The sequence below is a fragment of the Equus caballus genome, chromosome 23, assembly GCF_041296265.1.
Source record: "Equus caballus isolate H_3958 breed thoroughbred chromosome 23, TB-T2T, whole genome shotgun sequence".
Lineage (NCBI taxonomy): Eukaryota > Metazoa > Chordata > Mammalia > Perissodactyla > Equidae > Equus > Equus caballus.
Window position 1 is genome coordinate 63,503,770 of NC_091706.1, and position 27,389 is coordinate 63,531,158.

The following is a 27,389-nucleotide window of genomic DNA, read 5'->3' on the forward strand; positions in this document are numbered from 1 at the left end:
ATTATCCACCCTAGATTCTTCAATTATCAAAATTTGCCACACTTGCTTCCTCTATCCTTTCTTTGCTGAAATATTCAAAAGTAAATCCCAGACATTATGTCACTTCACGTCTAAATTAATTTTTTAATGGATATTTTATTATATAACCACAATGCCATTTTTGTAACTAATAAAACTAAAAATAATTCTTTGCTATCTTATACTCAGTCCATAATCTAATTTCCCCAATTATCTCAAAAATATCTTCTGGGGCCAGCCCAGTGGCGTAGTGGTTAAGTTTACATATTCCACTTCAGAGGCCCAGGGTTCGCAGGTTCAGATCCTGGGTGCGGACCGACACACCACTCATCAAGCCATGCTGTGGCGGCATCCCACATACAAAATAGAGGGAGACTGGCATAGATGTTAGCTCAGGGACAATCTTCCTCACCAAAAAAATAAATAAATAAAAAGTTTTAAAAATTTATCTTTTAAAAAGATTTATCTTTAAATACATATTTTAAAAATTCTTTTTGCAAAAATACCTTTTTGTTCAAATCAGAATCCAAACACAGTCCACACATTTGGTTATTATGTCTCTTAAGTCTTTTTTTCTTAGAGGGCCGTACCCCATTCCTTCTTTTTTCCTTTCTATTCCATTGACTTGTTGCAGAAACCAAGTATCTTACAAGTATAGGTCCTACTTAATACCAAAAAAAAATCACTGTTCATCTAAAATTCAAATTTAACTAGGTGTCCTGTTGTTGTTTTGGCTTAATCTGGCAACTCTATATTAAAATCAAGTTACATATTTCAGGCAAAAATACTTCATAGGTGTTACCATGTGCTTCATAATACATCACATTGGAACATAAACAAATGTCTGCAAATTGCAGCTTGATTCCTTCATTGTAAAGTTCTCTCATCAATGTCAATCCAATGGTTTCACCCACTGATGATTGCTACCTGCACCAACTATTTCATTACGGGTTGCAAAATTGTGATTTTTCTGAATCTATCATTCTTTGTGGAAATTTCCTGTCAACAACTAGGACCATTTGACTATCCAAAGTAGTGTTTTTACATGAAGGCAGACATAAAGGTATTGTTTCCTTTTCATTTCCAATTTTCAGAGTAAAGAGTAGTGCCCTACTTATTTTGGATGGTGTCCAGTGAGTTCTTATAGGGTTTTGGTTTTGCATTTTTTTGGGGGGGAGGGGGGTGTCTTTTTTTTTTCAAATTCACTTTTAACTCATGGGTTTTTATATATTCCATGTGTTTCAATCAATTACCTTAGTCTCCAACAGGTTCACCTTGCATATTTCCTGGCCAAAACCTAAAATTGTCTTTCCTCCAAGAAATATGTCTTTGTTTTAGAAGCAGGTACCCATTGTCCCACATCCAGCCAAAGGTTATACATTCCCAGTAAGTCTTACGCAGCGAGGGCCTGGGTATTAGGGAAAGAACAAGCACACCACACTGGCCCTTCTCTTCCCTTTGGAGATCAAGAACAGCTCTACACAGCCACAAGTAGCTTAATCCAGATTGGTCACTACTCACTTAATATTTGAGTTACTGAATCAGACATCCCTCAGTATCCGTGGGGAATTGGTTCCAGGATCCCCCCATACCAAAATCTGTGGATGCTGAAGTCCCTTATAAAACGGTGTAGTATTTGCCTATAACCTACACACATCCTCCCGTATACTTTAAATCATCTCTAGATTATTTATAATACCTAATATAATGTAAATGCTCTGTAAATAGCTGTTATACCTTATTGTTTAAGGAATAATGACAAGAACAAAGTCTATACATGTTAGTACAGATGCAACCATCATAGGCCTTTCAATCTGGGGTTGGGTGCATCCGTAGATGGGGAATTTGTGGGTGGGGAACCCTTGGCCACGGAGGGCCAACTATTTTCTTTCCAGGTCAATTTTCAACATCCGTGTCAACTCCAAACAGTTAGTTGTGGCTTCTGGAAGGACTTATTAAGAACTTTGAGGCATTTACAATCATTAACAGAATATACGATGAGAAGTAGGGGGGTAGGGAGTGTCAGGTCATTTCCATTTTATTTCTTGTGCCTGACCTTATATACCGGAGTTAAGAATTTACCACTGAAACCTTTATCACATTGTGACTATCCAGATGTAAATGGAATTCCTCAACATAAAGGTGATAGGATATAATAACCACTAAGAAACACAACAATCAGACAAATGGAATATAGGACTAAAAGTTTTACTAAATTAAGTATTTCAAATATTTTAAGAAATTTGTCAGATCTCAAATGTCCTCTACTATTACTAGTTCATAAAGATTCAGATAAAAATGACACATGGGTAAAGGAAGACTTAGAAGTCAAGGTTGATGACTGTTGATTTTGTTTAGTGTTTAAGCATGCCTAATATATTAGCTATAACTTTCCTGGGAACCTAGAGCAAAGAGGGCAAATATAGAGACTATAGACACACAACACAAATACAGATCTGTGCTGCTTTTCTCCCCTCCTGTACCCACGGTAAACAATCCAAATCTATTTCAATAAGCTTAATAAGCCCTGAAACAGCCTCAGAATCCCCTTTTATGGGTGTACGTGCACGACAGTGTATAATTCCGTGAGTTTTGACAGTTGTATACACCTGTAAAAACACCACCACAATTAAAGTACAGAATATTTCCATTAGCCCCAAAAGATTGCCCTTGTCTCTTTGCATTCCATCCTTCCCTCTGCTTCCGGCCCTAGGCAAACATTGACCTGCTTCCTGTCATTATACGTTAGTTTGCATTTTTTGAAAGCTTATATAAATGGAATTATACAATATATTCTCTTTTGTATCTGGCTTCTTTCATTTAACATAATGATTTTGAGATTTATCTGTATTATACGTCACTCCCTCATTTTACTTATGAAGAGAAAGATTGGAATGAATCAGTGAGTTGCCCAAGGTAACACAACCCTCAAGTGACAGTTCTAAGATTGGAACTTAGGTCTTCTCATGGCTAGTCCCATGTTCTTTCCACTATTCCATTCTGCCTCCTTCAGAAGTAGCTGCGAAAACAACCCCATCGCTAGTCCCCTAAGAGGCCCACTATCTACCCTGCTCAGCAGATGAGCGGCTCCCTGCAGATCTGTGCTGCAGCATGGAATCTCTCACAGCTGCCATCACCAGGAAAATGCCTTGCAAATCAGCAAAATCCAATGGGAGCCAGATGGGCAGGTTTTCACATGTAGGGCCCACTCATATTCAATGCCACAAGTATGCAGAGTTCTCCTTTGTAACAAACCCAGAAATTGCTAGGTCTCAGCTGTTGGGGTAACAATCAGAAATAGAGTCTTGGAAGAAATCCATTTGGCAGAAATTCAAACTTCATTTTCTCTGCCACCAAGATAAGAAACTGGAAGGGGAATACGTGCAACTTTATACACAAGGAAGTTTATTCACATTCCAGGATGTGCATACGATCCAACTATTTATCTTGCTCCCTCAAACTCTCCATTCATCTACCTAAATTATGTAGCTCTACCCACGTAAGTATTGCCTGAAACTGAACTCGGAATCAGATAACTCTCAGTCATTTAGCTCTGTAATCTTGGGCAAAGTCACTTAGTTGCTCTGAGTTTCACTTTCCTCTCTCAAAGGATGCAATAAGATATTTATGTAAAACTAATTTGAAAACTGTAAAGTACCCCATAAGGATGGGGCCATGCTCTCTTATTCAGCACTGGATCACTGGGCCTGGCATGTAGGAAGTGTTGACTTATTAGAAACAGACAGACATGCCATATAAAAGACTTTTAACACTATTAAAAGATAGTTTCTATTATTTGATTGATGAAAAGCTGAATATATGACACAGAATCAAAAGGTAAGGGATTAGAGATACTAGAATAGATGTATTATATTTGCAAAATATACTAACGAATAGTTATACTATGTGTGGGCTTCTACTAACTTAAAACTGTTTCACCAATGATGACTGTGTAAGTACTTTTCTCACCTTCACTGACATAAATAGTTGACATAATGCCTTATTACCATATATAATGTGGAGATATTAGATGATGCTACATATCAAAAGATCAACACTTGACACAAATATAAGTCATGTGTATGTATGGTCTTAACTGATTTTCTTTTAATCAACTTCACTGAGATATAATTTATGTATAATAAACTAGATCCATTTTAAGTGTACAATTCTTTGAGTATTGACAAATATATACCAGCGTAACCACCATAACAAGCAAAATACAATCCAGACAGTCCCATCAATCACCTCTGAAAGTTCCTAATGCCCTCTGGCATTCAATCCTCTCCTCCGCCCCTGGCCCCAGGTCATCATTGACCTGCTTTCTGTCACTAAAGATGAGTTGTATTTTCTAGAATTTCTCATAAAATAAAATTATATAGTGTCATTGTTATTTTATATGTTATGTTATAACATATGGAGGCTGAAGAGATTTCCCACTTTGTGGAAAATCCACTTTGTGTGATTTTCCTGTCTTAGGCCTTTGGAAACAAGCTAAAACGATCATACTACTTTTCATAGGCCTTTTTTCACTGACCTACATGACATCTGCTACTAAAAGAAGAAATTGCCTAAATCAGTCTAATTTTTTTAAGTCAACCTGAGAAAAACAAGGAGTTAGTGAAATATACATATAGAGTCAATGGAAAAGTACTCTCCACAAAAAAAATCGAAGCAATCCCAATGGTAGATAGGATGTTTTTGCTAAAAGAGTTTTGTCTTCTACTTTTAGGGGGAGACAACTCAGTAACTAACATGAAGCCAGGAGCAGGTATTACAATTTCAAAAAACTTGAAGATAATATCAGAATCTATTGTTGCCTGCTTGAATAATTGTCAAGACTATTCAATATTTCTAATAAAAGTTTTTGAGCACTATAAAAAAGTAGAAAACCTAAAGCTAAGGTATATGTATTCCTTATTAATCAGAAAAGCTGGGGAAAAATGACCCAAGTTTTAAAGCTTCCAAGTTATTTTTAGTTTCTCAAATTCATGTGACATCCCAAATACTTAATTATCAAAGAGGAAACAGGGAAAAAAGGGTCAACAAATATCTCTACGACATGATTAAATTTTAACAACTTTATTGAGATATAATTTGCACACCATAAAACCCACCCATTTAAAGAGTACAATTCAATAGTTTTGGGTATATTCATAGAGTTGTGCAACCTTCACCACAATCCAATTTTAGAACATATTTATCACTCCAAAAAGAAAACACATACTATTAAATTTTAGATGTTACAATAGTATCTAAAAGGGAAAGCTCTTCCTCTAAAATATTCACTTCCATAATCATCAAAACCAAAATTAACCATGGAAGAAATTTAAAAAATGTATTGAAATTTTCTATAGAAACTTGTGCTGCGGTTAAGAATTGTCAAGAATGCACATGTTGAATAGTTTTTCAGACTCTTCAGGCGACGAATGAAAATCTCAAGAGCTTTAGCTGGATAAATTAGAAGGACATAACAAACATATTCTAAGTGGGTATAATGACCATAGTTTTTAAAAATAATTCAGGGGCCAGCCCCGTGGCTGAGTGGTTAAGTCCGCGCGCTCCACTTCGGCAGCCCAGGGTTTCGCCGATTCAGATCCTGGATATGGACATGGCACCACTCATCAAACCATGCTGAGATGGCGCCCCACGTGCCACAACTAAAAATGTACAACTACGTACCGGGGGGCTTTGGGGAGAAAAAGGAAAAATAAAATCTTTAAAAAACAAAAAAAGCAATTCAATATAAGCCTAATAATGCATAAACCAAAGGCTATTTCATTTTACTGAAATGCTTAGGAACCTCATCCTTACTTTATTTTAAATAAAATAAACTTGCCTGTTTAAAAAAAGGAAAAACAGCCTGACTCACTTGTACATGGATTTCAAAGTATCAAATAATCTTTCTGTTATTTTTATAATGGTTATGAAATTAAACAATTCTTCCTCAAAGGTGTATTTATTTCTATCACAAAGAATACAGTGAAGAGGAAAGAAAAATGTGGCTTTGGGTAACTTTTACAGTAGCTGTGTTCATAGCCTTTTTAAAAAAATATTCAAAATTATTACAGAATTCATATTTCCAAGTTTAAAAAAAATCCTGTTCCTGAAAGTAAAAAAATGCTGTTCCTGAAAGTAAGGGACTACATAGGAAGGTCAGTAGGCCTTACAGCAGATTATACCCTCTTATTATTATTATTATTACAGAAGTAGCATGAAAATACAAGGACTAAAATAGCTTCTGATTCCAAGAAGTATTTCTTCATCTGTGTTCCCCTAAACTGTGACAATGACCACTTTAAAAAATACATGTAACAGCTTTATTGAGATATAATTCACCCATTTAAAGTGAATTCAATGGCTTTTAGGATGTTCACATACTAACCGCCCAACCAGCCCTAGACAACCACTAATAATAATGATTATTAAGGAATTACCAATAGTCACGGGCCCACTTTACCGTTAGAAACAGACATAATACAAATCCAACATTCTCAGTCAATTTTCAAGAAAATGTTTCTGCACCCCATGTTAGGCATAAGGTCTCTAATTAACAACACAAGAAATTCAGTATTATCAGTGGGAGATTAAAAGGTGAATAATATACTCTTTTCCTCCAACAAGGGAATTAGTTATTTCAAACTCTAGGCATTATTCTATCTATAGACTACTGATCTCAACAGAAGACAGGTGATACTAGACAACTGCTTAAAACAGCTGCAAAGGAATGAGGCTGTATGATACTTACGGAATTCTTGACTCTCCCTGCGGATTTCAGGATGCCACCCATGTGACTTATACCCAAAAGCAGTTTTTGAGAGATTGTTTCTTTTCGTAACTGAAAAAAAAGTTTCAAGTTTATCTACGGTTGAGTAGCTAACGTTTTGCAATTACTGCAATTCTTCTCAAGAGCCCCACTACAAGCCTACTAAGTTTCTAAGTTTGGTGAAAAGCATGGATGCAATCACCTAAAAATAAACATAACAAAATTGTTGAACCCAGTTATCTTAAAACAGTGCAAGTATTACTCTCTAAATATAGCGGTTTAATTCTGAAAGAATTCCCAGGAACAGGTGGCAACCAATGTTGGGTTTAAATTTAGTACTTTATTTTTAAAAGCTTGGTCTAATGCAATTGCAGAAGTCATTTGCAGATTTTTGCTATTTTACGGCTATAAAATACTTTCAACAAAATATATCTCACGTGTTTAACTGGAAAAATAACAATTACAATCAGTTTTTATAAATTACTAAGATGATAACCTTTTACTCAACGTTACATCCTTTTGGGAACTGTTGCCACAATGGCACCAAAATTATTTCTACAGGAGTGACACTAAGAAAGCAAAGAACAATTAAAACAATAATTCCACTCATTGGGATCTAAATTATTAATATGTAACCAACTGTGCTACCTGATTAATCTTCCAAGACTTTTTGTGACACATGGCAATCACCATCACCTCCCTTTTTACAAATGAAGAAACCACGGCATAGATAATTTATTAAAAACAACTATATGAATTTGTGTTAGAAAGTGATTGGATACCCACATGTTGGCTACATGATTCTATACCACTAGTTTTAACCAATCAAATCTCAACATAAGTAGATAACTAACTTAAGAGACTACAACAGACACAGTACTGCTTGCTGGCAAAATCTCAACTAGAGTCTTTTTGGCCTGGATACTGTGCAATATTAACTGGGTACTTCCAGAATTCCAGTCTAACTTTAGTTCACCTCACAACAAAATCGACAATCTTACAGATGTCTTGCAGCAAAAACATGCAGGGATCGCTATCAAAATGTCCCCATGATTGAGCATCTGAACTACTTGTCAATACCCAAACTCATTACCCCCCACAAAATCTGCCTCTCCACCTTTCTGTTCCTTGGTTGGAGCGGGTAGGACGGAGTGAGTGATGTTACCATCCATTCAGTCACTCAGAGCTAAACTGAGAAGTATTGTAGACTCCTTCCTCTCCTTCAATCCCAAATCTAATCAACAGGTCCAGTCAATTTAATCTCATAAATATTTGTCAAATTTCCCCTCTGCTATCCTCATTCCTACCACCACAGCCTTGGTGTTTCAGCCCCAGTATCTTTCACCTAGATCATCACGTGTCTCTTAACTGCTCTGTCTTCAGTTTTGTCCCCTCCAAACCATCCTTTACACTACAGAGCCATACGGTTTGTGTTTTTTTTTCAGGGAAAGATTTGCCCTGAGCTAACATCTGTTGCCAATCTTCCTTTTTTTTTTTCCCTCCCCAAACCCCTAGTACATGGTTGTATATCCTAGTTGTAAGTTGTTCTAGCTCTTCTATGTGAGCTGCCACCACAGCATGGCTCCTGACAGACAGGTGGTGTGGTTCTGTACCTGGGGAGTGAACCTGGGCTACCAAAGTGGCAAGCGCTGAACTTTAACCACTAGACCATCAGGGCTGGCTCAGAGATCAACCTTTTGAAAGCACAGTTATGACCCTGCTGTTCCCTTATTTAAAATCCTTCAGTGGGATCCTGTCACCTATCTAAAGGATAAAGGCCAAGCTCCTTAGCAAGTCCTACAAAGCCTATAGTCTAGCCCATTTCTCTCTTCAGTTGAGAGTCAACTTCTTAGACTGTTTTATTTCTGTGCATTTATTCACATTGTGCTCTTAAATAGCCTCTTCCCACTCTCACCAAACCTCAGTTTACCTGTCTCTTACTCAATGATTAAAACACAAATGAGGTCTTTTCTGATCTCTCTACATGTGGTTGGATATCCCTTCTTTGTTTGTATCATACCTTTTGCCTATCTCTGTCATTGCAGTTACATTCTATAATGATTATGTATGAGTATGGCTATTTCCTCCACTAGAATATGATCTTCTTGTGGTCAAGAAACGTTTCTTATTAATCTTTTTATCCCCAGTATCTAGAACAGTGTTTGGAAATAATAAACACTTGATAATTATTTAACGAATAAATGAATAATTATCCCTACACTGTTTTTAAAACTATGCAAAAGCATTTGACACCATATGTAGTCATAGGTGGTAGAAACTTTTGTATCAGGGCAATCTGATTGCTCAGGAAAACTCTGCCAGTTGTTGGTGCCCAGACACACTGATCCTGGGCAACAAAACGAAACAAGGTTTTATTACTCAAATGAATTGCTATGGACACAGCTATGGTCACAGTTCCAACAAGAACCTTTCATCCAAGCCTCAAGAAATAGTTTTCGAAGGCCTTTTATGAGCAAGGCCCTGTTCTAGACATTGAGGACATAGCAGTGAACAAAAGAGATAAGGTCATTGCCCTCAAGGCGCAATTATTCTAGTGAGAGGAGATAATCAACAATCAAATAAACAACACAAACTTCAGATAGTGATAAGTGCTATGAAAAAAATAAAGCAGGGTGAAGGATCTACTTCACACTGGATGATCAGAGAAAGCCTCATTCAGAAAGGGACATTTGAGGTGAAATCTGAAATAATATGAAGGAGTCATTCATGTAAAGATCAGGAAGAAGGGCATTCCAGGCAAGCACACTGGCCCTAATGTGGAAATGAGCATGGCGTGATCAAGTAGTCAACAGAAGACCAGTTTGGCTCTAGCACCACAGGTGAGAGGGAGAGCAGTATGAGAAATGTAGGGGCCAGCTTACATAGGGTCTATTGGGTCATATAAGGGTGCCTGGATTTTAACTCAAAGTGAAACAGGAAGTCATTGGAGTATTTTACGGGAAAGGACATGATCTTTAAAGATCACTTTGCCAGTTCTGTGGGGAATGGATTGTAGGGGGTAAGCTAAAATGGAAGGAGAGAGATCACTTAGGTAGCTACTGCAGTTCAACAGGCAAAAAATGGCAGTGGCTTAGAAAAGATGTTTGCTTTTGTGAGGATTAACTGGGATAATATAAATAAAGTGCTAAATCCAGTGTCTGATACATAAACACTCAACAATAAAAGCGTATGAGAGAATAGAAAATAGATATTGGTCTCTGACTCTGGTTTCTGGCACAGAGCTCCTAAAACCCTTGTAATTTCCTAAGTGATAAGAGCACTAGGAGCATCTTTTGTTCTAATGAGGGGACTCTGGGTGGGCTCCTGGATGGGCGCTGGTCACCAGAAAGACCAAGCCATAGTTAGAAGCTTGGAATTTTCAGCTCTACCTCCCATTCTCCAGAGCAGTTAAGTTAATAACTGATCATGCCAATGTGATGAAGCCTCCATAAAAATCTCAAAAGTACAGGGTTCTGAGAGCTTCCAGGTTGGTGAACGCATCCACACTGGGAGGGTCACACACCCCAACTGCATGGGCACAGAAGCTCCTGTGCTCGGGACCCTCCCAGACCTTGCCCTACGTATCTCTTCATCTGGCTTTTGATCTGTACCGTTTATCATATCCTTTAATAAACTGGTAAACATAATTGTGTTTCTCTGAGTTCTGTGAACTGCTCTAATAAATTAATCAAATCTGAGGAGAGGGTCATGGGAACCTTTGATTTGTAGCCACATCAGACAGAAGTGGGTAACCTGGGGACCAACTACTTTTGATTGGTGTCTGAATTGGTGTGGGAGCACTACTGTGGGACTGAGCCCTTAACCTGTGGAATCTGACACTAACTCCAGGTAGACAGTGTTAGATTGAGTTAATTGTAGGACACTCAGATGGTGTCACAGAGAACTGCTTGGTGGGGGGAAATTCCCCCCACCCCCACATTTTATGACCGGAAGTGTCAGAAGTGAAGCGTTCTGTGTGAGTAGTCACACAGAAGGAGACACACAGGAAAGAACTGAGGTTTTCTCCTACACAGGAAAAAGACACACAGGTGGAAAACTGAGTTTTTCCAATACAAACGGTACCTATTACTATTAGTTTATGCCTATTGAAGTCTTCTTGTTTAATGGGACATGAACCTCAAAATCCTTGAGACAACAACTCCGGAAGGATACAATGACCACAACACTCAAAGCACAGGAAGCAGAACTCTACAATTCATTTAATAAAATTTGTTGAGGATCTACTCTGCACAAATGATGAACAGGTCTGCTGAGACAGCACGGGAAAGTGGATTAACAGATCTGTAAGGGATCTGAGAAGAGTTTAACCCTTCACTTTACAAGCAACAAAACTGCACCCAAAGAATCTGCTGCTGTTTCTCCTAAACTGGAAGATGAGAGGATCATGCCCTAGTTTGCCCCAGGGACATACTATGAATAGTTAAAGATTTTCATTAACAACATAAACCAAAAGTTTTTAATGAAGTGCTACATAGACAGCACCTTAATGTACTATGTTAAGAAAAATGTAATATTTATATTAAGCCTTTGATATAGTGCTTTGCACAGGGTAAATGCTCAGTAAATGGTAGCGATTCCTTCCAGCTGCTCGGTTTTTAGGAGGCTGAGTGTGTGATGTCCACCTGGCATCAACTGCTTGACTAAACTGATAGTAGAGCCACAAGAATGATAATCTAATTCAACCCTATGATTTTCCAAATGGAAAAAAGTGAGGTCTAAAAGCGCTAAATGACTTGCAAAGCTAGCCACAGTGAATGAGTGAGACAAAACCAAGACCAAACCCTGAAGCCCCAGTCGGGTTTCCATTACACGTCATAGATCTGCAGCTTAGCTATAAGGTAGCGTTCAAACTTTTATAAGAGGGTAATAAGAATGTAGCTGCTATACCCGACTTTTTCAATCTTTTTATTTAAAGTCATCACTGAGCTATGATTTTGATAAAGGAATCACCAACAACACAGACTGCCAATATACAGTCTCACGAGTTAACAACGAAGCAGCCTTGGCGATGCAGCTCTATTATGGACACCTGACGAATGCAGAGGCCACGGAAGCAGCTGTGACATACACTGAAGCAGAGACACGACACGCAGAATACACACACAAAGGAGAAAATGACTTGAAACGTTTTCAAAACACAAAATGCGACCACAGCTGTGGGTCACTAAGACGCTGAGCTCAACTCTTTCGGCAAACAGCGACAACAGATGGTTTCTTTCCAGCAGACAGGGAGTCGAATACAAGCACTGGGAGACCAAGACCAAGAGCCACAATGCGGGAAGAGGTGCAGCAGGCCATCCAAAAAGCCTTCCCCTTACACAAAGAGTCCTTCTGCATGAGATTAGGGTGCCCTCCCCCTACCCCCATGAACACAAAAAAACGATCTCCGTAGGGGTGGGAAAACAGGGCGGGGCACAGAGGGGAATCCATCTATCTGGTGAATTCAATTCGACTCCACAAATACTTCCTGAAAAATCTACTATGTGTAAGACATTGCGAAAGATGCCTGCCTTGCCTCGAAGACCTCAGGATTATGTGGGAGCAGGGAAGAAAATGGGGTTCGCGGAAGTCCGCAAATAACCCGAATACGAGCGCTCTGAGAGGTCCCAGGCAGGCTACGGGTCCAAAGGCAAGACGAGCAGTGGCGCTCGCGATAACGCTGAAGAAACGGCGGGGATCCGCGGATGAAGGGTAGGAGAGAAGGGGTTCCGACAGCCGGAGAGGCCGACTCCCGGCTCCCTCACAACCGCCCTCCTGCTCACGCGCTCGGCGGGCGTCCCGCGCAGCCTCTCCAGCCGGGCAGGCGCAAGGCGCCCGACAGGCCGGGCCCGCCCCGGTTCTCCCCCGCCCTTTCTCACCTCTGGGGCTTCCAAATGCCTCCTCGGTCAACCCTGTCTGCGGACAGCAGAGGACGACGCCGGCAAGGGAGAGCCCCAAGGCGGGCGACGGAGTCCAGCGATCAACTCACGCGCCTGAGGCGGCGGCCAGGCCGCATCCCCATGGCAACGCCGCCAAGCGCCGGTTCGAACGCCCGCGCCGACGCCCGCGCGCCGCCAGCGCCGCACCGTCCACCAATGGGCACCCAGGGAACCCGTTGACGTAAGCCGCCGTCTCCTCTAGAAGACCAATCAGGGACCCGAGGAAATAGTGGGCGTAACGCTCAATTTTCGTCTTTCAACCAATCGTTCCTCTCGAGGGGAGCTCTCGCGGCGTTCTAAGTGAGAGTAAAGGCATCTTCGAGGCGGGTCGAGGCTCCCTCTGCCTCATGCTGTTGGTTCCCCGAAGCTCAGCCGAACTCTGCGGATTGGTTGACGTTCTTCCGGTCTCCATCCAAGGCCCGCCTGCTGCCTCCTCGCTGCAGGTGAGTAGTAGCCTTAGGGTCCCTCTGTATGCGGCCCGTGAGTCTGGGCAGGCCAGGCCCCGGACGCTTGCAGGACTCAGTTTTCCCTTGTGCACAGGGAGGGGGGGGGGGGGGGGTTCAGTGGCCCTGTGAGCCTTGCTTGCCCCCGTGCAAGTGGTGATAGGGTGGTCGTCTGGTGGAATCCCAGAGTGCCGGGTTTGGGGCCCCGTGGCCCGAGCTCCGTACCTTCCCCTCCCTGGGCCTCAGTTTGTTTACACTTTGTTGAAACCTTGCAAACCCTGCTTGCTTTCCTAAAGAGATTTTATATTTTCTAGTTGCTTCATTTGTTGAATGGTTAATATCGTGGCAATTACAGCAGAAATAAAAGTCACACAAGAGTCCCGCTACCTGAAGACGTAACTTCCTTTTTCTTTGTTCTGATCTGGGTTGGGCCCTATGTATTCGTTACATCTCTTAAGGTTAAAAAAAAATATATATATATATATATATATCTCAGCTTAAACCGAATGCAATCGAATAGCCAAATGTAAAACGCTAATAGAGAATGAGGATTAAGAGCAACAATCCTGGGAGTCTGGCAGACCTGCTTTTGCGTCCCTACCCGGACTCATCTCTGACCCATAGTTTCCTTTTTCCTCTTCTGAAAAATGGCGGTAATGCCTCAGGGGGTGGTTGTGAAGATTAAGTGAAATAATGAAAGTAAAGCTCTTGGCACACTGTCTGGCAAGCAGTAACTCCTCAAAAACATGGTAGCAATTATGTTCATAATAGAAACAAGCAAATATTACTAGCCAAAGGGGCCAGTAGACTTACTGTAATTGAGTACCCAATTTAGCTTAAAGCTTGTCAGTTAAAGAAATAACTAATAGTTAAGAAACAATCTATTCTTCAAAAGAGTGAAATTTTTTTCCTGGTACCTATATTGAAAGGAATTTATCGGCCGGTCCAGTGGTCTAGGGGTTAAGCTCACACGCTCTGCTTCTTTGGCTGGGGGTTTGGTGGACCGACTTACGCACGGCTTATTGAGCCATGCTCGGCTGGCATCCCACATATAAAGTAGAGGAAGATGGGCACGGATGTTAGCTCAGGGCTAATCTTCCTCACACACACAAAAGGAATTTATCTTGTGGGACCTTATATGTAAGGAATACACATGGTGCGACGAACAGTGTGTTCACTGCAGTTTTGCAGAAAATATGAAAAGCCTTTTTAAAAAATTTTTATTTTCCCTTGATTTTTAAAAATTTTATTGAGGTCATAATAGTTTATAACATTGTGAAATTTCAGTGGTACATTTTTTTCTGTCAGTCACCATATAAATGTGCCCCTTTACCCCTTATGCCCACCCCCCCAACCCCCTTCCCCTCTGGTAACCACTAATCTATTCTGTTTGTCCATGTGTTAGTTTATCTTCCACATATCAGTGAAAGCACATGGTGTTTGTCTCTCTCTGTCTGGCTTATTGCGCTTAACATAAAGCCCCCAAGGTCCATCCATGTTGTTGCAAATGGGACGATTTTGTCTTTTTTTATGGCTGAGAGCATTCCATTGTATATAATACCACATCTTTATCTAATCGTCAGTCGATGGGCACTTGGGTTGCTTCCACGTCTTGGCTATTGTGAATAATGCTGCAGTGTACATAGGGGTGCATAAGTCTCTTTGGATTGTTGATTTCAAATTGTTTGGATAAATACCCAGTAGTGGAATACTGAGTCATATGGTATTTCTATCTTTAATTTTTTGGGAAATCTGTGTACTCTTTTCCATAGTGGCTGCACCAGTTTGCATTCCCACCAACAGTGTATGAGGGTTCCCTTTTGTCCACATCCTCTCCAACATTTGTTACTGTTTGTCTTGGTGATTATAGCCATTCTATTGGTTGTAACGTGGTATCTTAGTGTAGGGTTTTTTTTAAGATTTTATTTTTCCTTTTTCTCCCCAAAGGCCCCCAGTACATAGTTGTGTATTTTCAGTTGTGAGTCCTTCCAGTTGTGGCATGTGGGATGCTGCCTCAGCATGGCCTGACGAGGGGTGCCATGTCTGTGCCCAGGATTCAACCCGGCGAAACCCTGGGCCACTGAAGCGTAGCGTGCGAACTTAACCACTCAGCCACGGGGCTGGCACCCTTAGTGTAGTTTTGATTTGCATTTCCCTCATGACTAGTCATGTTGAAAATCTTTTCATATGCCTATTGACCATCTGTATATCTTTGGAAAAATGTCTGCTCAGATCCTCCATCCATTTTTTGATCAGGTTGTTTGTTTTTGTTTTGTTGAGTTGTGAGTTCTTTATATATTTTGGAGATTAACCCCTTGTTGGATATATGATTTGCAAGTATTTTCTCCCAGTTGGTGGGTTGTCTTTTCATTTTGTTTCTAGTTTCCTTTGCCTTGCAGAAGCTTTATTTTTTCTTTTGTTTCCCTTGCCCGAGTAGACATGGTATTTGAAAATACCAATGTCAAAAAGTGTACTGCCTATATTTTCTTCTAGGAGTTTTCACATCTTACCTTCAAATCTTTGATCCATTTTGAGTTAATTTTTGTGTATGGTAAAAGATAATGGTCTACTTTCATTCTTTTGCGTGTGGCTTGTCCAGTTTTCCCAACACCATTTATTGAAGAGATTTTCCTTTCTCCATTGTATGTTTTTAGCTCCTTTGTCTAAGATTAGCTGTCCACAGATGCGTGATTTTATTACTGGGCTTTCAATTCTGTTCGATTGGTGTGTATCTGTTTTTGTACCAATACCATGCTGTTTTGATTATTATAGGTTTGTAGTATATTTTGAAGTCAGGAATTGTGATGCATCCAGCTTTGTTCTTTTTTCTCAGGATTGCTTTAGATATTTGGGGTCTTCTCTTGCCCCATATGAATTTTAGGATTTTTTTTGTTCTATTTCCATGAAGAATGTCATTGGGATTCTGATTGGGATTGTGTTGAATCTGTAGATTGCTTTAGGTAGTATGGACATTTTAACTATATTTATTCGTCCAATCCATGTGCATGGAATATCTTTCCATTTCTTTTTTTTTTTTTTTTTAAAGATTTTATTTTTTCCTTTTTCTCCCCAAAGCCCCCCGGTACATAGTTGTGTATTCTTCGTTGTGGGTTCCTCTAGTTGTGGCATGTGGGACGCTGCCTCAGTGTGGTCTGACGAGCAGTGCCATGTCCGCGCCCAGGATTCGAACCGCCGAAACACTGGGCCGCCTGCAGCGGAGCGCGCGAACTTAACCACTCGGCCACGGGGCCAGCCCCTCTTTCCATTTCTTTATGTCATCATTGATTTCTTTCAATAATGTCTTATAGTTTTCATTGTATAGGTCTTTCACTTCCTTGGTTAAATTTATTCTTAGATATTTTATTATTTTTGATGGGATTGTATTCTTCAGTTCTTTTTCTGTTAATCCATTATTAGAGTATAGAAATGCAACTGATCTTTGTATGTTGATTTTGTACCCTGCAACTTTGCTGTAGTTGTTGATTATTGCTAATAGATCATGTCCATCTGCAAAGAGCAAGAGTTTCACTTCTTCATTGCCAATTTGGATACCCTTTGTTTCTTTTTCTTGTCTAATTGCTCTGGCCAAAACTTCCAGTACTATGTTGAATAAGAGTGGCGAGAGTGGGCACCCTTGTCTTGTTCCTGGTCTCAGAAGGATGGCTTTCAGTTTTCCTCTGTTAAGTATGATGTTGGCTGTGGGTTTTTCATATATGGCCTTTATTATGTTGAGGTACTTTCCTTCTATACCCAATGAAAAGCCATTTCTTGATTCAATTATCAATAACGGCTAAGAGCATGACATTAAAACATAACTTAGAGGGGCCGGCCCCATGGCTGAGTGGTTACGTTCATGTGCTCTGCTTCAGCAGCCCAGAGTTTCACCGGTTCGAATCCTGGGTACAGACATGGCACTGCTCATCAGGCCATGCTGAGGAGGCATCCCGCATGCCACAACTAGAAGGACCCACAACTAAAATATGTACTGGGGGGATTTGGGGAGAAAAAGCAAAAACAAAAAAAAGAAGATTGGCAACAGTTGTTAGCTCAGGTGCCAATCTTTAAAAAAAAACCCAAAAACATAACTTAGAGAAGCTTTCTGATGACCTTTTATGATACAGGGATAAGAGTGACTCACATATATTCAGTACTTCCAATATGTCAGACCCTGTGTATACATTATTTTAAACTCTACAAAACCATGAAAAGTAGACGTTATCTTCATTTTGCAAATGAAGCTTGGAGAAGTTAAGTATTTTGCTCAAAGTAACACAGCTATTAAATTAGAGAGCTTGGTCCTTCTCACTGCAGAGCCGGCCAACCTTTTCTGTGTTGTGTCATGGTGTTTCTGACTGAGAGTATGAAAATGCCTGGCACACCAGATGCACAGGCAGACTTACCCAAATGGAGAGAGATCGGCTGCAGAGGCACCCACGGTGGGAGCAAAATCTTTCTCTAACAGGAAATTTCTGCCTTGGGAAATGAGGAGATGGAATGAAATGATCGCTGAGCTCTGGACCTATCTGTCCATTCACTTTGTGGGTAGTCTGTAGTACTTCAAATTCAGTTTGTCCCAAGCAGAAATCCTTAGCTTACGTTCTACTCCTTGTTCCACCTACTGCCCTTCTGCCTAGTCACCCAAACCAAATCCACCCCTCCCTTCCTCTCCCTCTGTTTCTCTCTCTCTCTCCCTTGGACAGTGAAACATCAAATAGAGTTCATTTTCTCTTTGAGATCTCTCTCAAATTCATCCCTTCCTTTCCTTTCTCACTGCCTCCGCCTTAATTTAACTCTCTATCACTTGTTATCTGGACTCTTGGCAACAGGCTTGTAACTGGTTGGTCTCCTTGCCTCCAATCTTTCCTTCTCATTCATTCTCTACCTTCCTCGCTGCCAGAATGTCTTTGTAAAATGTCAATCTGACCATATTACAGCCCTGCCTAAGACCTGTCAAAGGGTCTCATTGCCTGCAGACTATAAACTGTTTATCAATGGAATGTCATCTTGTGCTTGAGGGTCTTTCCCACACTCCTCCCTTTGCCTGGAGTGCCCCTTGCCCCCACCTTTATTCTGCCTGGTAAACTCCTAGCCATCCTTCAAAATCCTTGCGAGATACTCCTTTGACCTAAAGATAATCATCACTCCTTCTTTGCTTCCTTTCTGTCTCACACACGCGTCTGTGATGCACAAAACACACTGGTAACTTGTCTGTTTAAATATCTTACACTTTCACTAGGCTGTGAACCCCTAGAAAGCAGGGTCATTGTAGTATTCAGCTTCATAGCTACTCTTCAGTCCTGTCTCACTGCCTGTCCCATGGGACACCCTCAACAGACATTAGATGAGTACATGAATCGCTTCAGGCTCTAACATGAGAATTCCTCAAGTTTGCTTTCCAGCATGTACAGCAGAGGGCACTAACAGGCCACTTAACAGATCCCCTTCACTAGGGATGATTTTTGTCCCAACCTTGTCTGATTTTGGCCTCATCCTTGAAGTCAATATTCATGTCATTCAGGTGCAGTCTCCTGTTTCCTCCCTCAGCCAAATAGCAAAGATAGCAGGATGACTCAGCAGCTTGGTCTCTGAGAAGAGGGAGGCACACACCCAGACAAAGGTGCAGTTGAGGGAACATTTTCTTTCTCTCAATTTATTCATGGTAGTTGGGGCTTTTTTTCTTTCCTTTATTTATTTTTTTTATAAGAGGACTTTATTCATGGATGGTGCCTCATTTCTTCCACTCCTTTGAAAGGGAAGAAGGGAGCTGGAGAGTCTGAGAAAAGACCATTATGATGTGGGAGGTGAGGGACAGCTGGGCAGTCCGAGCTGCTTGTGGGCAGGCAGCGCTGGCCTTCCTCCTTACGGTGGAGTGGCCTGGTGCATTTCCTGGATACCAGCACCTTCAGTTAGGTGTCTGTGTGCTCATCCAAGGCTGGCATCGCAGGGGTTCCTAACACTTGGTGCTGGGGAACCTCCAGGCTACTGGGTATGGTTTTGAACATGTGGCTGTAGGTTCCTACTTCCCAGAAAAAAAGCGGAGGAGGCATAGAAAGCCTCATCAGATAGGCAAAGTTTAGGGGCCTCTGGCTACACTTCACCCCTCCAGGGTCGCCTTTGGGCACCGGGACCTTCTTCTACACCCCCTCCAGCTAAAACCTGTTCTGTGGAAAGGATTCCAGCCAGACATCTTAAAAATCTTCCTTGTGAAACTAGATCAAAGACTGGGAATTTTGGAACTTGGAGGTAATTTCATAGATCATTTGCGTGTTCTCTCATAGGACCACTTGGGCCCTAACCCCTACTCTTTCACAGTAGGCAGAGCTGTACTATATAAGGGAAAAAATACAGACTTTGCAGTTAGACTTACATGGATTCAAATCCTGCCATTCAGAGACCAGCTATGTCTTTGGGCAAGTATTTTAACCTCTTTGAATCTCAGTTTCCTCATCCTGAGCTGGAGATATTAATGCTTATCATGAAGAGTTGTCTTGAGCATTAGAAAAGATACATGTAAAGAACCTTGCACTGTGTAGCTGGCACAGTGTAGATGCTCAGTTGATAACATGGTAGCATGAAACTATTTCTGCTAAAGGGATTTTAGACTATGAGGAAGCCAGTTGGGGGAGGATTGGAGGACTCTATCTGTATCTAAAGGTATATTTCCGAGGGCTTTTGGGGTTGAGCTATGCTTGCAATAGCACTCTGATTAATTTGATGAAAACATGGGAACACAACACATCAGTATAGCTATTTATCTGTGAATTATTTTTTGGCACCTAGGTCCTGAACCTCCTAGGCTGTGAGCGAATTGTATATATAGAGAAAGCCAAGAGCGCTTTTCCTTAGCTTCTGGAACCTTCTCATGACATTGAGGGTTTTTTGTTCAGGTTTTTTTAACCACCCAAGGCACTTTGCCACTTTTCTGAAGTGTGAATTGCCTGCTGTCAGCCTGGAGTTCTCACCTCCGCAATCCTGGCTGCAGGCATATTTGCATATTGGATGCTGCATTCTTTAACCCCGTGAGGTTTGAATCCACTTGGAGTCCGTGTGTGTGTGTGTGTGTGTGTGTGTGTGTGTGTGTGTGTGTGTACACGATGTACATGTGAAAGCTGGCTACTTTCAAACCCCAGGACAGTTTCAGCTCCGTGGTCTCTAGAAAAACAGAAAATCTCCAACAATAGCTCCATTGATTTTTATGTAAATGGCACCCTTCAGGAAAACGCTGGGCTATTTCCCAAAGTCCCAGAACACACCCTGAGCATTTGTTTGAGCGGGAGGTGGGAGAGCGTTCTGTTGAGTCAATGAACATCTGTTGAGAGCTGCTGTGCTCGGTCCCAAGGAGACAGAGCTCATCGTCTGACTCTTCCCTGCCAGAGGTACAGACTGACTTACCGTACTGGGTATGCATACTTGTGGTGGCTTTGTACTGTGTCCACTTAGCTAGGGTGGAACTAAGTTTCCCAGGATTCCCTTCATATAACTTCCAGGTTAGAGGTGACCTCAAGAAAATTTTGTGTGAGATCTGGAAAGCTGAAGTGAAGGAGCAGCCAGTATGCTATGAAGGACAGAGCAGCTACCAGGCGTGGCGCGGTGCATGCCTTGTGACACTGATCTGCTGGCTTGCCTTCTTGGTGCAGGACAGCACCCAGGCGTGCAGCTCCCCAACTCCTTCTGAATCTCCTCCTTCAGCTACTCTGAGTCTTGGGCCAAGTGTACACTCAGCTCTGTGGCAAAGGGCTTCAGCTTCTCCTGCAAGTCACCTGCATCACTGAGCTTGGAGATGGTGAAAGGAAATCGCAAGTTTCAGTTTGTCCTCGTGGGTTCCAGTTGTCCTGTGGGTCCCGATTTGTTCTCACGGGTTTCAGTTTTCCTTGCTCTCTTCCACTTCACATCCAGCTTTCCTTCCTAACTTCTGGCCTTGCTGACCTATAGAGGCTTCAGGCCCAACACCAGATGCAGAGTCGACAGTGTTGCATGGATTTCTCCATCAACTTCCATAATTGCACAATGCCTAATCCCTATACTAAATCCTTAATTTTCTAGTGCCCCTAGTGTTCTGCTTCTCTGATCAAACCCTATAATAGAAGTTTATTCATGCCTTTTTTAAAGGCCCAGTAGGTGGAGTGATTAGAAGCCAGACGCTTCACAGAAGAAGAGACATCTGAGCTGCTTCTACAAGGATGAGTAAGAAGTTGTATGTATGACGATGGAGGGAGAAATTCTAGAGCACAGCCGGCTCAAGCCAGGCAATTGAAAGGGCAAATAGGAGTTCTCCCTTTCTAGAGCAACTGTCCTTTCCATGGGTCTAGAGCATAGGTAGAAAGAGAACATCTGATCCTAGCTCTTCTGGTCCCATCGAGGTGAACTGTTGGTCAGTTCAGATGTGGTCACCCCTGCCCATTGGTATCTGCTGAGATACATTTTTGCTAGGGTGCACCCTTGTTACTACCCTAAGCTCCCTCCCCATAGGAAAATATTGGCCTGCTCCCCTCTCCCCAGTGGCTCCACATGGCCCCCCTCCGCCTGTCTTTCTTGGCCCCCATGCAGGCATCTTTGTTTCCCCATGCTGTATTGGTGATGGCAGTGATGTGGAGGAATGCTCTGGGGCTTCCTGTCCTAGGTGGGGCACTGTGCCCTCTAGTCTTGGATCCCTAAACTTACCTAGGAGTTCCAACATTCATTCCATGGGACTCCACCTGAGGCAGGGGCAAGATGTCCTACAACAATAACTTGCCAGTACTTTCTGAGCATCCTGATAGGGGGGCTTGGGCTCAGGTACCTGTTTCTGCCTGAACCTGGACCAGTAATTTGAAATCTTTGTTCACCCATTCTCTGGTGACAGGATGCTTCCTTCTGGCTTCCAGAATGGGGAAAGTTCTTGGCATAAATAGGAAACCCGGGAAACAGAACACGATGTTTAATAAAAGCCTTCTACCAGTTTACAAATGAATTTTTAAACTCAAGAATGATCACATTATACATACTATGCTGAACAATACTTTTTTCCCCTTAGTATGTCTGTGAAAATCTTTTTACAAGCAGCACATTTGGCTCTACCTAATTTTTTTTAATGGTTTCATAATATTCCATCCTATAGATACACTGTACTTTACTTGACCATTCCCATATTGATGGATATTTGTTTCTGCCTTTTTGTCTTTTCAATATTGCAAACAAGGTTGCCATGAACATCCTTGTACGCGCATCTTAAACAGGTGTTTCTGTATGTTGGAGTGCTTCGATATGGAATTCCTGGGTCTAAAGGAATGTGCATTCTATGTTTTGATAATTATTACCAAATTGCCCTTGTAAGGGGATGTGCTAATGTACTCTCCCACCAACAGTATATGAAAGCACAGACCATTTCAAAAATCCCTTTTGAGATTATTTTGAATGTTTAAAAACTCTCCTTAGAGGTTTGGAAAGGTCACAGTGTTGGGTGTGTATGGTTTTTTGGTAAGGAACCGCTATTCCCTGCAGCAACAACACCATCCATTGGCAGTTCGGAGAATTGCCCTGGAACCTGTTTCAGTTTGGGTCTGAGTTTTATGCCTTTGACAGATGCAAGCTCATCTTGCTTGAGCACCAGCAAGGAGGCCGTGGAGACTATCAACTCCTCCTCCAGCTACCCTCTCTGCATCAGCTCTGCCATCCATGAGGACCAGCTCCTTCTTTGGTCCTGGAATCTTACAGAAGAGGCCCTGCTGACTTGGGCCTCTTCCTGCATGGGCCACTCTCCCAGGCCTTCGCTGCATGTGAGACACCTGTCTTTCTTTCAGTTCTGCCATCCCACCTCAGGACCTTTGTCCATACTGTTCCGTCCAGCTGGAGCATGCTTCCTCTCTTCTTTCCCTTTGCTGACTTACCTTTTACTCGTCCTCTACTTCTCTGCTCAAACATCCCTTCTTCCAGGAAGGCTTCCTTGATCCCTCATATGAGGTCAGGTTACCTATCACACATTTTTCCTTTGCGGCACATCTTTATGGGCAATTATTTTTTAATTTGCTTAATTATTTGATTAAAATCTGGCTCTCCTACTAGAATATAAACTCCATGAGGGCAAAAGCCTAGCGTGGTACTTAGTACATGGTGGGAGCTCAATAAAATTTGTTGAATGAACAAGTGACAGAAGTTTTTCTTTAGCAGGGACTAAAAAAATTTAGTTTTTATTGTATTGCTGATTATAAAATTAATAAATGATCTCTGTGAATTTCCAGACAATACAGAAATATATGGAGTAGAAAATGAAAGTCTTCCCATAATCTCATCTTCCAGAAAACACTGTTAATGGCGTGTATCCTTCCAGACATTATTCTATGCGTATTGAAATCTATTGAGTGCTCGTTACATGCCAGGCACTGTTCTAAAGCACTTTACAAAAGTTAAGCCACATAATCCTCACAGCAGCCCTTTGAGGTAGAACTGTTATTATCCTGTCTCACAGACGAGGAAACTGAGACTTGGGAGCTAATCACACAGTGAAGAAGTGGCAGAGCCCCAACTTGAACCAGAGTCCAGATTCGTGCTCTTGGCCACTGTGCTGGTTTGCCTCTGATGGGGTGGAGAAGAGGCTTTCTACTATATATGCTCTTTTGTACTTTGAATTTTGAACCATGTGAATTGTGTAACATTCCAAAACAAGGATTAAAGGCTAAAAAAAATCAATAACAAAAAAGTTTTTGGTACACCAAGCTACTCTGGAAGTGACCCCTGTGAGCCGTCAGAAACCACATTGTGGGGGTCTTTGCTCCAGAATCAGGTGGGAGGCTGAGGGAAATGGGAATGTGGATTTGATGATACTGTTCTACTGCATCTCTCCCATTCCCAGCAAATCCCCAGCTTCAGCGGTTTGCTTTTGAGGATCTCCAGTCTCTTAACACACACACACACACACCAGCCCTGTGTTTTAGCGGGGAGACCTGGAGGAGCCGGGATAGAGCCACACTGACAGGGTAGGGACCAGGGTCCTGCAGTTACAAAGGCTCGTCCCTGATTCCTGGTTAATCCCCATTAGTCCTTGGCATGCTGCCTTTTTCTGTAGGCGATGAGGTCACTGTTAGCTGGTCCGTGCCACTCCCGAGCACCAGAGTGCTGCCCTCCAGTGTGGAGCTTCCTGTTTTCTGTAACTTCCCAATGTCCCACATCTTCTTTGTTAAGTCCTCAGATAGACCATGGCCCTGAGAGCATGTGGGTTGATCATCTTCCGAAGACGCCTCATTCCCAAGGTGGACAACACTGCAATTGAGTTTCTACTGCTGCAGGCGTCGGATGGCATCCATCACTGGACTCCTCCCAAAGGTGTGAGGCCAGAGGGGCTGGCTCTTGGGGAAATGCCAAGCATTGCTCAGAAATCCGCCCTGCCAGGCCCCCACAAGGCTTGTTTCCCAGTGACTGTGCAGCAGGAGCGGGTGGGGTGGGAGGAGCCCTTCATCCTTTCTACATCAAGGTCTCCATGCCTGGCCAGAGCAGAGCTGGAAATAGAACTCTGTGACTGAGTCCCAGGGCAGAGGCAGCACCTGTTTCTTTTTTGTTCATATCATTCATCAGAGCGCCAGCCTCTGTGGCAAATGGCTGAGTAGGAGAAAAGGCACTGGGCTGTGAGTTGGGGACCTTGGAGTTGAGTCGTTACTGGGCTACAGGTCAGGAGCCCACAGTGAACAGCTTGCAGACAGAAGGTAGCAGGGACTCTAAAGGGGAATGGGGTGGGAGGGGGGTAAGCAAGGATCCAGGTTTAGAGGAAAACAAGGAAATGGGAACAGGAAGTAAATTTTGCACATTTGAGTTTTCACTTGGGAGAAACAAGGTGAAAAAAAGGGACAGAAGTGTCACAATACTATGAATAGGAATATTCACACTTGACTCCTGATTACCTAAGTCACACTGCATGGTACCACTCATTGAAAAATTTCAAAAGACCTCTCCGAATTTTTTCTTGCTTGGGCCCAAGGGATAAGTTTCCCTGTTGACATTGGTGAGCAGAATGCTGAGTAGATGCTATTGGGAGGGGTGTGCTCAGAGCCTCCCACATGCTTCTGAGGGAAGGTGGGGCATCCTGGATCAGCGTGCCTCTCTCATACCAGCATCCCTCCCATCTTCTTCCCCCAATGCATTACCTACCTGTCTTTGTGTACATGGCTACATGAGGTGCTATATAGAGGAAATGCCCCAGAAGCCATGAGCTAGAATGGATTTTTACGTCCACACTCCTGGTGCTTTTGATGAGAGCTGTGCAGCAGCAGGTGACTCAGGGCACTGCTCTGAGGATCCCTGGGAAGGAAGAGGGCTAGGATATAGCCCTGTCTCCGAACCAAGAAGAGAACAGCAAAGAATTCCTGCCCCCCATGAACCCCTGAACCAGGAGGACCCCTACCCCCCCCTCACCCCAGCAACTTGCTAGAGCCATGTGTTGACAAAGACTGCCAGACCCCTCCCAGTCCTTTTTGGCCCCTCTGGGCAGGCTAAGAATTTGCAAGGAGGGCCTCGAGGCAAAGTCGAAGGCTGCTCCCAGTCTGCAGAGCTTCAAGTTCTCCTATAACAGTTTCCTGGCAACTCTCTGCTCAGGTTTGGGTCTTGCCAACAAATTTTCTTAGAACTGGCTCTTAGCTTGTCCGTAGTCTAAGTTCCCATCAGGACTTTCCCTGTGAAACTAGAATCTGGCCTTGCTCAGTTAGAAAGATGAAAACAATTTGGAAAAGCCTTGATAGCTACTTGGAAGCAGCTGCTGGTGCCGCAGCGCAGGGTTTTGAGCCTGCCTATTGGCCCTAGGACTTCAGGGACCAACTGCAGACAGTGTTAAGTCCTTACCGTGGACTGTAAGTGAAGTGCTCCCTCTTCAGCTGGCTGCCACCTGCCAAGAAGGGACTGCCCGGCCTTGGGAAAATTGCGTTAAGGTCTCCAGGGGAAAGGTCTCCCTGAGAACATGGGATGAGGAGAGCTCCAAAGAATAAGAAAGCAGAGGTCTGAGGGAGGCCAGCTCTCTCACCATTGAGGAGCAGTATTCTAGACCTGACTTGCCAAACACATGGTCTGTTTCATTCTCTACAGAGAAGATGGGGTGGGGAGGAGGGGTTTCCCAGACACTGAAGAGCCAGACACTGTCTGCCCTGCACCCCATTCCTAGGCGTGTTAGGATATTGTCAGTCTCAAGGCTCCCTTTAGCTTAGCAACACCTAGGAAAGTCACCGAAGACCTCATCTTTAAATCGTCTGACCTGGAAAGTCCAGCTTTGTTGAAGATCCTCTCTTCTTTCTCTTCCTCTTTTCTCCTAACTAGGCCATGTGGAGCCAGGAGAAAATGACTTGGAAACAGCCCTGCGGGAGACTCGGGAGGAAGCAGGCCTAGAAGCAGGCCAGCTGACCATCATTGAGGGGTTCAGAAGGGAGCTCAATTATGTGGCCAGGGAGAAGCCTAAAACCGTCGTTTACTGGCTGGCCGAGGTGAAGGACTGTGACGTGGAGATCCGCCTCTCCCACGAGCACCAAGCCTACCGCTGGCTGGGGCTGGACGAGGCCTGCCAGTTGGCTCAGTTTGAGGAGATGAAGGCAGCGCTCCAAGAAGGACACAAGTTTCTCTGCTCTACAGCAGCCTGAGTTGGCCAGAGTCATTTGCCTCAGCAGGATCCTTGAGGGCCTTCTGAGATGAACCCACCTTCAGCCCCCAGAAAGGTTGTGCTGGTCTTTGGCTCATCATAGCAAAGAACAGATAGGTTAGTGAAATCAGTTGAGGACTCCCAGAGGCAAGCAAGCAAAAATCTTAGCTGGGTGGAAAGGAAGGCAAAGGAGGAGTAAAAAAAAAATGGGCAGAACCAGTAAGTGCATCCTTATACTTTATAAATAAATTTCAAGCAGCTTATCTGTCTTCTAACCTGTTGTATTTATTTCTTGCATTCTTGCCCTTGGTGGGGGGAAGAACACTAAAGTGAATCAGAGTTCTGAGCTTAGCCAGAGGGAATCCTGTGTCCATGCGTTATACCCCAGAGAAGCTAAGGGAGGAAGTCGGAATAGGAGAGACCCAACCCTGCTAGGGGGCTCTCTTGCCTCTGAAACTCCAAGCACCCTCACCCCACCCCCACCAGTGCACCCGAGACTTTGTGACCTGTAGTGGGACAGGAGCCCAGGAACTGGGTCTCTTCTACTCACTAATGTATTTTCCCCAGCACCAGGCACATATGTTGTAGGTGCTCAGTAAATATTTCCCAAAATAATTAGAAACCCAAGGAACTTT

General features: G+C 42.7%; 2 protein-coding genes and 1 long non-coding RNA gene across 6 annotated transcripts in view; 1 reads left to right on the plus strand and 2 right to left on the minus strand.

Annotated features, from left to right (window-relative positions):
• KIF24 (kinesin family member 24) overlaps window positions 1–12,834 on the minus strand; it is a 60,457-nt gene extending 47,623 nt beyond the window's left edge. Inside the window, exons 1-2 of one of the 2 annotated variants that reach the window (XM_001499631.7) lie at window positions 12,664–12,834; window positions 6,767–6,856 (exon numbers count right to left, since the gene is read on the minus strand). The gene's annotated coding sequence lies outside the window, so the exon portion shown is untranslated. The remainder of the gene's footprint in view (window positions 1–6,766; window positions 6,857–12,663) is intronic. The other variant, XM_023627486.2, reaches the window with a different exon arrangement.
• Window positions 12,835–12,863: 29 nt separating this feature from the next.
• Window positions 12,864–27,029, plus strand: NUDT2 (nudix hydrolase 2). Of its 2 annotated transcripts, none has more exons than XM_001499651.5 (3): window positions 12,864–13,166; window positions 24,324–24,464; window positions 26,439–27,029. In XM_001499651.5, exons 2-3 carry the CDS (start codon window positions 24,338–24,340, stop codon window positions 26,753–26,755), a joined length of 444 nt encoding a protein of 147 aa, XP_001499701.1. In that variant the 5' UTR covers window positions 12,864–13,166; window positions 24,324–24,337; the 3' UTR covers window positions 26,756–27,029. The 2 variants fall into 2 exon arrangements, with proteins under 2 accessions (XP_001499701.1, XP_070104897.1); XM_070248796.1 differs by lacking the exon at window positions 12,864–13,166 and adding an exon at window positions 21,281–21,360.
• Window positions 23,146–26,591, minus strand: LOC111770207 (uncharacterized). 2 transcript variants are annotated; one of them, XR_011431607.1, is made up of 3 exons: window positions 26,377–26,591; window positions 25,284–25,433; window positions 23,146–24,853 (listed from the first exon to the last, which is right to left on the minus strand). It is a non-coding gene; the product is annotated as an uncharacterized lncRNA (long non-coding RNA). The 2 variants fall into 2 exon arrangements; XR_011431608.1 differs by having other exon boundaries at window positions 23,299–24,853; window positions 25,971–26,530.
• Window positions 27,030–27,389: the final 360 nt, after the last annotated feature.

Bases quoted from the DNA above. Each gene is read 5' to 3' on its own strand.
- NUDT2 (XM_001499651.5), top strand. From the start codon at position 24,338: ATGGCCCTGAGAGCATGTGGGTTGATCATCTTCCGAAGACGCCTCATT. The intron at 24,465-26,438 runs GTGTGAGGCCAG...TCTCCTAACTAG, and splicing joins TCACTGGACTCCTCCCAAAG to GCCATGTGGAGCCAGGAGAA.